The sequence below is a fragment of the Diachasma alloeum genome, unplaced genomic scaffold (assembly GCF_001412515.2).
Source record: "Diachasma alloeum isolate Michigan unplaced genomic scaffold, Dall2.0 Dall_scaffold_00351, whole genome shotgun sequence".
NCBI classification, from domain to species: Eukaryota; Metazoa; Arthropoda; class Insecta; order Hymenoptera; family Braconidae; genus Diachasma; species Diachasma alloeum.
The window spans coordinates 69154-82283 of NW_021680490.1; the positions used below are offsets into that span (position 1 = coordinate 69154).

At 35.8% G+C, this 13130-nt stretch overlaps 1 protein-coding gene across 1 annotated transcript in view; it reads left to right on the forward strand.

Moving 5' to 3' along the window:
- The window catches only part of LOC107040970 (dystrophin, isoforms A/C/F/G/H), a 332601-nt gene that overhangs the window by 41533 nt on the left and 277938 nt on the right, over window positions 1–13130 (forward strand). The window contains exons 17-20 of the mRNA XM_015261308.1: window positions 1623–1770; window positions 2097–2387; window positions 3136–3243; window positions 3334–3433. Coding sequence (XP_015116794.1) covers window positions 1623–1770; window positions 2097–2387; window positions 3136–3243; window positions 3334–3433 — 647 coding nt within the window. The remainder of the gene's footprint in view (window positions 1–1622; window positions 1771–2096; window positions 2388–3135; window positions 3244–3333; window positions 3434–13130) is intronic.

A 13130-nucleotide genomic window follows, 5' to 3' on the forward strand; every position in this document is an offset into this window, starting at 1 on the left:
GGGGGGGGGGGGGGATAGGGGCTGTTGTTGGTGGGTTTATATGGAGGTACAGAACGTGTAGTGCAACACTGGGGCAATGGCATTCCCGAAATATGCTTGAGGGAAATTCATGGGTTCTGGCTTCAAACGAACCTCTGCGTTGTGCTATTTCAGTTGGCTTTTGACGCGAGCCGGGAAGAGATGGTGTAACTTATTGTTCATGCAGTCTGTGATTTGAAGAATTCGATGTGGAATATGGGTTCATGGGATTTTTGATCATCAGTGGAATTCGCGGATTTCTGCGCAATCGATACTTGTTTTTTTAGGAATAGTTGGGTAAAATATAGTGTCTTGATTATAGATTTGTGAATTTTTAGACATTCGGGCTATGTTTTGGTTGGGCGTAGAGACATAAGTAGACGAAGGAACAGAATTTTTCAGGGGCTTCTGGTCATTTTTACGAGCAGAGGGAAAATAAATAAAATAATTGAAAATGCGGGGGAATTCCACATTCGATAAAATTTTGAGTCATGTTTTGACTCATCAACAGAGTTTTCTCCTGTCTTGAGGAAAATTAGAGTTCGTGTTAACGGAAAATTCAAAGGAATTCCCAATTTTTGAGCAACAAGAAGACGAGTACTCCCCAGCTTACTTGAATTTTCAATCAAAATATTAAAATTTAGTATCAAATTATACTAATTTTTCAATTAATTGAAAATTCAAGATTATATTTATCACAATATTCCTGATTGTTATTAATTTTCGCGGAATAGATGACCTATAATTTATCGTATCAATAATTTTCCATGAAATTTGGAATTCTCTATTACGCAATCCTCTGAAATTTCGATGAAATTTTGAGGAGAGTGACATTGAATTCGATTTAGGGGGGGAAAATCATGAAATTTCAGATTTGACGGAAAATTCAAAGGAATTCCAAATTTCTGAGTAACAGGAATACGAGTACGTCGCTATTTACTTGAATTTTCAATCAAAAAAGTAATATTCACTACCAAATTAAGCTAAATTTTCAATTAACTGACAATTTAAGAATATATTCATCTGAATGTTTCTGATTTTCATTAATTTTCATGGAGTAATTGACCTAAAAATTATAGTTTCAATAATTTTTCATGAATTTTGGAATTCTCTTTTACGCAATTCCTTCGAATTTCGTTGGAATTTTCACGAGAGTGATATTAAATTCGATTTATGGGAAAAATAATGAAATTGCAGATTTAACGGAAAATTCAATGAAATTCTACATTTTTTAGCAACAGGAATACGACTATTCTTCAACTCACTTCAATTTTTAATCAAAACATGAAACATTCAATGCTATATTTACTTGAATGTTCCTCATTACCAGTAATTTTAATGGAAGCAAATTATATTGCATCAGGAAGACGAGTATTCCTCAATTTACTTGAATTTTCAATCAAAACATTAAACTTCAAAAATACATTTACTTGAAAATTCATGATTTCTATTAATGTCAATAAAATAATTGACCTAAAATAGCTATGATGTGATAAAAATTTTCAAAAAGTTTACCGGAATTTAAGCCAAAACTTGATAACAGTGATCCGTAAAAAGGACTACCTATTAAATTTCCACTTCAGACCTATTATTTTCTTTCAAAGGTCAACCGCAATGGAGAAAAAGATAAATAACAAGGACGTAATTTTGCAATCAGCCAGGAATAGTATTGAACATGTCAATGCACTCTTGGACTCCAACGCCAATCCGTCGGACGATACGTCCCTATCGATCAGATTATCCATGATCAGAGTGAGTCATTCCAGTGTATTTAATTCAAATGTTTGGTTCATTCGATTTTCGCATCTGGTACTAATAATACATTTCCGCTTCCTGACGAGTTAACTGTGCCAAGACGTGAATAGCTGTTGCTTCTATTTTCCTCCAGTTATGAGAGCTTTTTATTGTATTTTTTATTTACGTGATTTACAGCATTGCTTTTTCTCTCTTGGAAAATTCAGTACGGTCTGAAAATTGCAAGTTTTATTAGTATCCTGGAGTTTATAATGGCCAAGTCATTTGAATTTTATCGGGCTTGCATTGTTGTATACCTTGAAAAAAATTTTTTACGCTCTCAGGCGAGGGAGGACGAACTCAGTGCTCAGAGGAATGAGCTGGAGAGCTTGAAGAGTCATTCACGTAATTCGGATGATGAACAGCAGTTGCAGGGGGTTTTGAGCGAAATTGCAACCGGCCAGAGCAGTTTGTCGAGCCATCGGGATTACGTTGAGAATAAATTAACTTCGATTAAGAAGTACATCAATTGTTTGGATAATATCATGGGGTGGGTCATGGAGACCAACACGAGGATAAATATCTCGAGAGAGTTGTCGCAAACTGAGAGGAATAAAGTGCTTGACATTATTATGGTGAGTTTGTAAATTTTAGTTGAGATGTACCGGAGTAATGATGCATTTGGATCACGTGAAACTTCATTCGAATCGTTTCTATTCATTCGAAGAATATTTTTCTCATTGGGAATTGATAAACTTGTAGATTTATTTCGATGAAATGTTTTAATTATCAAAAACAATTGATTCATTTATTCCAAGTGAAGGATCATTACATGGTAATAAAGTTGTTGTCATCTTCATCTAAAAAAAATCAATTTCTAACTAATAGACTCTTCATTTGGCTCAAAGCACCATTTGTTCAATTAAAAAACGAGTTTATGTTTGAATAAAAGTTTCATTTCGAATTATTTGAATCAACTAATTTATCTGATTGAAAAAGGAATTTTATTTATGGAAATCGTATCGTTTGATTATGAGATACTCATGATTTAACATTGTCAATTTCACCAATAATTATTATTTTATATTAATTAATTAATTAATTCAATTTTTCAATATTTTCGAATCGAATTTCCCATATAATTGAAGTTTGCTAATCTTTATTAAGAGATGAAAATTAACAGCACAACGAATAATTAAAATTGTGGATCGATCATCAAATGAAAAATTAATTGTTTTTACCAGTCTCGTTTATATTTGATTTAATATGATCAACTAATTTTGTATTTGGAAAACTAATCGTATTCGAACGTTACGATTATGCCGATGTCCGCTCACGTCTCCAATTGTCAATTATTAAATTCCAATGGCATTGAATACTCAGGTGGAAGTGAAGGATCGAGAGATGGAAGTAAAAGAGGTCCTCGAGAATTACACGAATCTGGAGAAGGAGTGTGAAGCTGCTAAGCAACCAGTCTCCGTAGAACTTCAGGTAAGCTTGTCGAGAAAAACAGAAGCAAAAAGAGAGAAACAATTGAGTGAAACAGTAATTGATTCGAACCTGCGATGAATTCTGTTGCAGGAAAAATTGAAAAAGTTACGTGAAGACTGGCAACACGTAAAGAATCGAGGTGAGCCTGTGGAAACTGAAGGCTCCAGTGCGATTCCAGTGAGGGCCAAGGGTGAGTCCAGTGATCAATATCATTGCATTTTATTTTCAACCACAATGAAAACAAAATCCACAGAAATCCCACAATGAAAAATGACCCCCGATAAAAATAGATCAACTTTCGATAGCATATCTGCAATCGAATGCAGAGACAGTCCCGGAAGAGTGAAAAATATTTTTTCTGCTCGAATAAAAGGTGAGGGGGGAGGGGGGGGGGGGGGAGTAAAAAGAGCAGGAAAAAATAGTCACCAGTACTCTTTTATTGAAAATCCCCGGGGCACTGTCTCAATCCCCCTTCAACAAGTGTTTGTCGACTGGGGAATAAGTGGAGAAAGATCCGCTGGAAAAAAGAAAANGGGGGGGGGGGGGGGGGGGAGTAAAAAGAGCAGGAAAAAATAGTCACCAGTACTCTTTTATTGAAAATCCCCGGGGCACTGTCTCAATCCCCCTTCAACAAGTGTTTGTCGACTGGGGAATAAGTGGAGAAAGATCCGCTGGAAAAAAGAAAATAGGAGGAAAAAAACGAACCCCGGGGTTCGGCAAATGTTTTTCTAAAATTCAATCTGTTCGAGTGTACCCAGTACACGCAACTGTGCAATCTCTATTCAGCCAGTTCCTATTTAAAAGCGTCGGAGGGAACAAATAGTTCAGCAGAAATGTGGGCCTTCAGTTGAAAAATTGGAGGGAAAAGTGAAAGAGTTATCGTAAAGAGTATGATTTTTCAGTTTGGGAAATTGGAAACGGAAAATCAATTGTTCGTTTTCCATTCCACGTTTGGGGATTACAACAATTGGTGATTTTCCTGTGAATGGGGAATCATTACAGGAGGTAAACGGGAATATTAAGGTGGGGGGATGAAAGCTGGAAAGCGTCTAGATTGGAGTTTCGATTGTTGAGCTATTAGGGAATTGCTCGTACTTCGATGATATCTGAAGTACTCTTGGGACCAATTTCTGGCTTCATTCAACCTCCAGTATTGTTTGGATATTAAGGTAGCGAAATGGTAAAAGGATTCAAGTCGACTTAGTTTTTAGATGAGTTTTCGAGGAATATTTCGAAGTCTAAGGGAGATAGTGAAATTTTTGTAATGACATTTTTGGTTGAGCCAATTCAGAGTTACGAAAAAGATTGTAACAAAAATTTTGCTACCTGGTCGAAATTTACCAATAGTCAAAATTTATGGGAGCTTCGTAATCGTTCAAATCTAACTTTCGGATTTTCTATATTATATCGACCCATTATGATTTAAAAAGTCCGACATTTTCTCAAATGTAGGTATTGTTGAGCCCCATCCATCGACATTAATTGAAGTTTAATTTATTTAATGCCCGGGTGGATTATCTTTAGAACGTGATCTTGGCTGTTTTTTTATTTTGATAATCTGAAATGATCTCCAGTTGCTATTCAGTTTTAGGGGAGGTTAGGGTAAAACGGACACTTTTGACTTTTTTTTAAATCTTAATGAGGGGTTGAAATGTTGATGAAATTAAAAAATTTTCTCTTCAATACAAAGAACAATTCTTTCCCTTTGTAACGAGCCTAAACTGAGCTCAATTGATAAATTTGTTTCTGAGTTATGAACAATTAAAAAAAAGTCTAAAGTGTCCATTTTATCCCACCGTCCTCTACATAGCCCTGGAGTCTCCAAAAATTATGATTGTACAATCAAAAAAACGTTGAAAAAAACGTTGAAAACGTTGAACATTTTCAAAGAGCGTTGGTGAATAATATTGGGAAATAAACCCAATAGCCGATTTCATAATTAGTATCTAATTGAAGCTACAGTATTCGGGTTTCCAATTTTGTTTGTCTGATCAAGTTATTCTTCATAGATTTGGAAATAATCAATTTTGAAAGCAAGCGTTCACATTCGCATGGGTCGATACCATGCATTGATGATTACTTTAATAATTAAAAGTTTAAGAGTGATATTAACTATTTGACGGCTTCCAAATTTAACGGTAATTATGATTTACGAATATGGCTACCCCTGCCTTTGGGTCGACAAGTTAAAAAGTATTCTGCGCGTTGAATCATCTCAATTTCTCCAAAAAAATGCGAGAATAAAATGAAATCCACCACCACCAATTTTGTGGCCTCCCGCCCTCCATTCACCCATCAAAAATCCCCCAAAAATCCTCTCCATAATGGCCGATTTCCAGTTTTGTTTGTCTGATCAAGTTATTTTTCATAGATTTCTAAATGATCAATTTAAAAAACAAGCGTTCACATCCGCATGGGTCGATACCATGGATCGACCCCGTACGTGAGGAATTAAATTGATCACTACTTGAATAATTAAAAGTTTAAGAGCGAGATGTGGTTGTAGGAAATTTTACGGAACTGTCACGGATTTTTTCCCGAGCGTTCCGTAATTTTTATCTGAATCTCCTGTGCAAAATTACGATACCGTCACTTAAATTTCCTGAGTCGATTCCGTAATCGATGAGCGAATTGTGAGTTCTAAAAACTATTCTTCGCGTTGAATCATCTCAATTTCTCCTAAAAAATGCGAGAATAAAATAAATTCCACCAGCACCAATTTTATGGCCTCCCGCCCTACACTCACCCATCCAAAATCCCCCAAAAATTTTCTCCATAATGTAAAAGAGTTCCTGTACATCGCCCCAACTCTAAACTCCGCGAGGCAGGATGTGGATTTAGCACCGGGGGGATGCAAACCAGCCAAGTAGAAAAGAGGATTAACGCTACTAGTATTGTGACGCTTCAAGTCCCCAACTTACTTCAAGTGATGTAATACGAATCTCAGTAAAGCCCAGGATCCAAGGATTCCGTTAATAAGCCTCAACAAATGATTACAATTGTTTGCCACGCAGAAACCTCCTCTCCCCAGTGATTCATCCCCAATGGAATATGCTGAACACGGAATTTCTGAGTTTTGCTGCGCCCATTGGTTTTTCGAGGGTGGAGTTTGTTGAAGTGAGTGTGAACCAGGAGATTTTTATGCTGGGCATGGTGATGACACAGTGCTCCCTGCAGCTGACCATTCTATTATATCACAGGCTCCACTTCCCATTAACTCTGTCATTGAACTTTTCTCATTTCATTTCACCATTTCTGCCTCATTCGTTTTTTTTACCCTCGTAAATTAACTATGAAATTGAATATTGATTTGACGGAGGGAGAAAAATTGAGGACATTATTGGAGTAAAAAAGGGCAGAGTAATCATTGGAAAATGAGCAATTTCAGGCTTTGATCAGTTACTACTGAATAATACTCACTTGAGTGTTCAACCTTTGTCATTTTCACAAATGAAACGTTGAAGCAACTCTGCATCGACTCATTCAATTCCAATGGCGAATCGATTTCGACACTCGAAGTGGATGCATTGAGAGGTGTAGCACCATGTAACACTAGACATTGAGCTGGGGATAATGGTGTACGTCCGCAACAAGGAATTGTAGATGGGTGAGAGACACGTACAATAAAAAAGAGGGGTTGAAAAATAGAGAGAGACAGAGAGAGAGAGAGAGGGGGAATTCAGTGGGGATGACAGACGTTGGACCCTGGCAACGATCGGACTAGGTGATGGAGAGCCGCAAGGGTCCTACAAAACCCACCCTTTTTCGCCCTCGTGTTGAGTGTGGAATGACGGAGTAGCTTCAGTGTGAAGGGTGGATACTAGCCACTCTAGTTAGCGTAGAAGTACTTGAAAAAAAAACCGTATTTTATTCGGAAAATCAATGGGATTTAAGAGAATATGCATGAATGAGTGCAGAGTAATTGTTAGAATTTCATAATCATTATGCATAATACGCTGTTACACATTTTTGGAAAATTTTAGTCTTGAAGTTATTTTCATAGTATTTTCACTTAAAATTCAAGGAATTTTGTCAGTTAAAATTGAAAACTTCAGGGAAAATTAATGGAAATTGTAAATTAAATGATGAATAATCAATTTTAGTTCAGTTATTTTACGAAAATTGATGGAGATTAGGAAAATTTACGTAAACATTCGTCAAATTTTTCTCACGCAATTTAATTGACAAATTTGATCTTTGATTGATTAAAAAATTCAAGTAAGTCGAAGAATTTTCGTCTTCTTCAGAGTGAAATCTGAAATTTCATAATTTTTTCCTCCTAAATCGAATTTAATATCACTCTCCGGAAATTGAATAGTCAATTGTCCAAGAAATTTCAATTCTCTTTCTCACAGCGTAGCCTAGATGCTGGACAGAATTATCTATCAATAATAAAACAAAAAGAACAGGAATGCCCCCCAAAAATTCCCCCTACTGGAATTTTTATTTTTCAGTTATTTTTTATTTTCGCTCAAAGAAAAACAACTTACTCCTCGGTTTTTTCTCCAGTTTCATATTTTGTCCTCGTTTATTCTCCGCTCTCACTGTCGCCCTCTTATTATTACGTTTTATGGAGACTGATGAAAGACTCGCATCATTTCACACACGAATACTTCCCCAGTTCCACTGTTTCATTTTCCTACCCTTTGAGAATTCTCTCTCCCCCCCCCCCTTTCATTTCTTCTTTTTAACGAAAAAAGAAAAAATTCAACTCAAGTCTCCGAGTCGGTGGTCTTCCCGTCTATTCACTCAGGCATTTTCTCATATTCCAAGTTTTAACGACGACCCACTGGGTCTACCAAGCGAGCCAAAGTTGTAACCTACCTCAACTTTTCGCCCCCTTGTGACTGCATTGTCCTCATAAAACTGTCCGGAGGTATTATCAACTGTTTGTCATTGAAAAGTCCGTGTTTATTCGTCTGTTTATTGAGAGTGAATACACTTATTCTTCCATAAAAAAAAGTCAAAAATAAATGCGGTGAAGTATAAAATTCCATATATCAAGTAGAGCCATAAAACAATGTCATGGGTGGACGAAAGAATTTCCTCATTCTGCGCCTCCATTTTTCTCTCGTATTTTTTCCCTGGAAAATTTAATGGATCTGGGTAAATCTCGCAAGACATAAAACTGGTAAATACCAACATTAATTGGATTAACATTGCCTGTTACATTTTTCATCAGCAGGTAGAGTTGTTTTTAATTCTGTGGAGATTTTTTTAATCATAAAACTCCGCGGAGTATTTCACATCTAATTTTAATCAAAAGGAATCACTGAATACTTGTGCATGCAGTGGAAAAATTTGTACTCATCAGGGCTCTTTAATTAGTAAATTAACGGTTTTAACAGGGATGTTATCTGGAATATGGGATGGACGAAATGCGTTCTCTCATGTGCAGTTTTTATTATACATTTATTAATGCTATGGGCCACTTCATTAGTGTTGATTTTTAAAACCTATGAATATCATTTTCACTGGTGGACGAATTTATTTATTATCCGTGAGGCTGGTATACGAAGAATTGAATATCTCTTTATATATTATAAAAATCCAAATCGACTTCTGGTGATAAAAATTTGGTACTCGAAATTAAGACTAAAATTAAGAGTCACAAGGGTCAAAATAAGGGTCACACGGGTAAAAATAAAGGTTACAAGGGTCATGAGGGTCACGGGGGTCGAATAAGGGTCATGAGGGTCAGAATAATGGTTCAAATAAGGGTCACAAAGGTCATATGGATTAAATTAAGGCTCACATGGATCAGATGAATAGTCACAAGATTAAGGGTCCAAATAAGGGTCAGGAGGGTTATAATGAGGGTTAGATTAAAGATCCAAATAAGGGTCCGAAGGGTCATATTAAGGATCACGAAGGTCAGATTAAGGGTCCAAATAAGGATCATGAGGGTCAGAAATTAAGGGTCAAAATAAGGGTCTCTGTATTATGCAAATCCAAATCGACTTCTGGTGATGAAAATTTGGTACTCGAAAGGGCCAGAAATGAGGGGTCGAAATAAGGGTCACACGGATCAGAGTAAGGATCATGGAGGTCATATAGAGGTCATATGGGGGTTGGTGAGCGGAGCGAGCAGGGGGCGAAAGCCCATAGTTATTAATAAACGCGAATATATTTATTCATTTAGTCCAATGGAGTCAATCGAAAAGAATGATTAAATATTTGCACATGCAGCGTACAAAAAATCAACTCATAATGGCTTTTTAATTAGAAAATTTATGGTTTTACGGGAATGTCATCTCGAATATGTGACGTTAGAAATGTATTATCTCATATTCTGATGTTGTTATACATTTATTCATGCAAACTGACGCGATCCAGGGAGCGACACGAGGATTATGGACGATCTCATTAGTATTGACTTTGAAACTTAATGAATATCATGATGTCTGACAGAAGGATTTATCTATTATTAACAAGATTTGGTGTATGAACCACTGAATATTCCTTAATGATTCAGTTGAGAGTTGAGTGTAAATCAAATGAGGGGCCCGACCATGTATCAACTAGGCTATTCGTTAATTATCAGTAAATCCGCATCAATCAGTAATTTGTCAATCTCTCTATATAATAAAAAAATAAGGAGGTTTAGAAATTCAGGAGATACTGCTGATTCTGCCCCTTATCTGTGGCCCTGATGATGAGATGAGTTATTATCTCTGGGGTATTCCATGTGAACTCACCCAGGTCAAAACCCTGACCATCGCCAATAATATTGCCGATTTTTCCTGTGGTTGTATATGGAAAAATATCACTTCTCAATTTTTTTCAGATTTTTTGAGGCATCCTGTGGACAGCTATGTTTTTTTGCAAGTTTTATCTTCAAATGCCTGTAACTTCCGTAGAACTCAACCGATTTGAGTTTTTTTTTTTACAAATTNATATTGCCGATTTTTCCTGTGGTTGTATATGGAAAAATATCACTTCTCAATTTTTTTCAGATTTTTTGAGGCATCCTGTGGACAGCTATGTTTTTTTGCAAGTTTTATCTTCAAATGCCTGTAACTTCCGTAGAACTCAACCGATTTGAGTTTTTTTTTTTACAAATTCTGCGTCTTCGAACACACTTTCCATATAAAAATATGCCAATTTTTTTCAATTCGTTCTTCCATCGATTTCCTCAGAAAAACCTCAAAAAACTTCAAAAAACGAGTCGTTTTTAAAGTTGGACTTTTTTTATATGTTACAAAAAATTTCAGTGAATATATTGGACCAAAATAAAATTTTTCACCAAAGGCCAAAGTGGGCTGCCCATTTCGTGGCCGTCATTTCCAATTTGAATATATGAATCCGGAATGAAAAATTTCAAAAATTGCAAAATTCTTTTCGCATTTGAGCGCAGAAGCATTATTTGAATTTACTGCCTGAAGAATCACTGTATTATATTCGAATCTGGAACAATTTGATGATTTTTTGAAAATTCGTTAACAATAAATCTTTCCGAGTGGTGTGTTCTAATAGAGATCCCGCTTTGGCCTTTGGTGAAAATTTTTATTTTGGTCCAATATAGTCACTGAAATTTCTTGAAAAACATAAAAAGGGTCCAACTTTGAAAACGACTCGTTTTTTGAAGTTTTTTGACGTTTTTCTGGGGAAATCGATGAAAGAACGAATTGAAAAAAATCGGCATATTTTTATATGGAAAGTGCATTCGAAGACACACATTTTGTAAAAAAAAAAACAAATCGGTTGATTTTTACGGAAGTTACAGGCATTTGAAGATAAAACTTGCAAAAAAATCATGGCTGCCCATAGGATGCCTCAAAAAATCTGAAAAAATTTGAGAAGTCATATTTTTCCATATACAACCACAGGAAAAATCGGCAATATGATTGGCGATGGTGAGGGTTTTGACCTGGGTGAGTTCACATGGAATACCCCCTCTACATCTTTAATATGATTATATCTCTATAAGTTCACAGGGGATTATATGGCGGTCAAATTCTGGAAAAATAATATAATAATCACAGTAGACCGCATCCTATTCTATTTAAATAAATGGAAAAATAAATGGTTGAGTCTCAAAACAAAAGTCGTTGGTTAAAGCTTTTTATAAATAATAAAAATCTCAATTTTTTAAAGGAGGTCAACCACTCTATCAATTTTTTGTCTGTATAATACGAGCACCTAAACAAATCCAAGAAGGGGGGGGGGGGGAGCGAAGTTCCGCCTGGATTGGCGAGCGAAGCGAGCAAGGGGCGAAGCCCTCTAGTTATTAATAAATTCGAATCCACGCAACCTTCCAACAAAATTCATTCCTCGATAATAAATAAACTCTCCTATGAACTTCAATCGAAAAGAATGATTAAATATTTGCACATGCAGCGCACAAAAATCCACTCATAATGGCTTTTTAATTACTAAATTGATGGTTTTTATGGGGATGCTATCTCGAATATGTGATGGTAGAAATATATTCTCTCATATTCTGATTTTGTTATACATTTATTCATGCAAACTGACGCGACCCAGGGAGTGACACGAGGACTATGGACGACCTCATTAGTGTTGACTTTGAAAACCAATGAATATCATGTCGACACGGGAATAAACTAAAAATAAGTGACATAGAAACATCGGGGGAGGATTGAAAGGGAAAAATATCTTGTGAAATTGATACAGAGGGAGAGAGAGACTGCAGAGACCCGAGTTATCACTGCGTTTAGTTGGAAATGGTATCGCGATCGCAGAAAAAAAACCATTGGACAATGAGTTGGTAGACAGGGAGGGAGTGTAAGGATGGGATTTGAAATGAGACCGGTATGATGAAAAGCAGGCGAGGGAGGTTAAGACACCCTTCTCCCCCCACGCCTACCATTATGCAGTGGCGCTGTGCGCTCTGGTTCCCCGAGGTTTAACTCACCTACCCCCCATTCAAACAGTCACGCCAGTGTATTCCTCTCCATATCTCTAGGATATATATTTTTTCTATACTAGTCGAGAGCTCTTTTATTGTCGGGAGGAAATACTTTTTAGTCGTAAAATTTTAATATTTGCATTTTTTTTTACTTTTTTTTGGGGTTGGAAGTTGACGGGGATTTTTGGGCTTCTGACAGCTGAATATCGGAATTTTATTTCGTGGAGGCAGGAATTTTGTTATAAAAACTTGCATCATTTATGTAAAATAGCCCGGAAAATATTTCTGAAAGAAGCGAAAATATATTTTTAAGATTTTAAGGATAATTTTCCTGTTTATTTTCCATGAATGGCGCAAATTTTTATATTAAACAAAGCGAAATTAAATGTGTAGGAGTCGAATTTCAAAAAACATTCGTCATTGTTATTGTATACATTTTTTCAAAAATATTAATTTTAATTAGCGAAAAAATGCATTTTTTTGCATTAAGTATTCGCTTTTAGACATATATAATCGATCTTCAATGCATGAAAAATCTCACTCCAATATCCCGCGACTTTTAAAACTCATAGTAGTGTCCCCACAAATATAAAATCAAAGTTCCCGCGATTCAAATAAGGACTTCATTACTTAGTAATAAAATAATAATTTGGATATAGGATATTCCTCCATTTGGAATGACTAAATTATTCTTTGTGCGTAATTGAAACCTTTTCATTGAAATGAATATAAAAACTTCAAATAAAGACTTCTATTTGACTAAAAATTACGAAATTTCTCTGGTTGAAGTTTCCAATGAGATGGTTCTTGAAATTGAAATTGAAAAAAGAGTTTCCTCCATTTTAGTAATTTTTGAAATGTGTCGCAGCTTTTACAAATGCACATCCAATCCTCAATTTTTCAATTGAAAATTTTTGGTGATGACTAAAAACGTTTATCCATTCTCCTCCTGGCTCTCACCACTTTTGACTTGACCACAACGGAAAATGGAATTCCCCCATTTGCCAATTTGCGG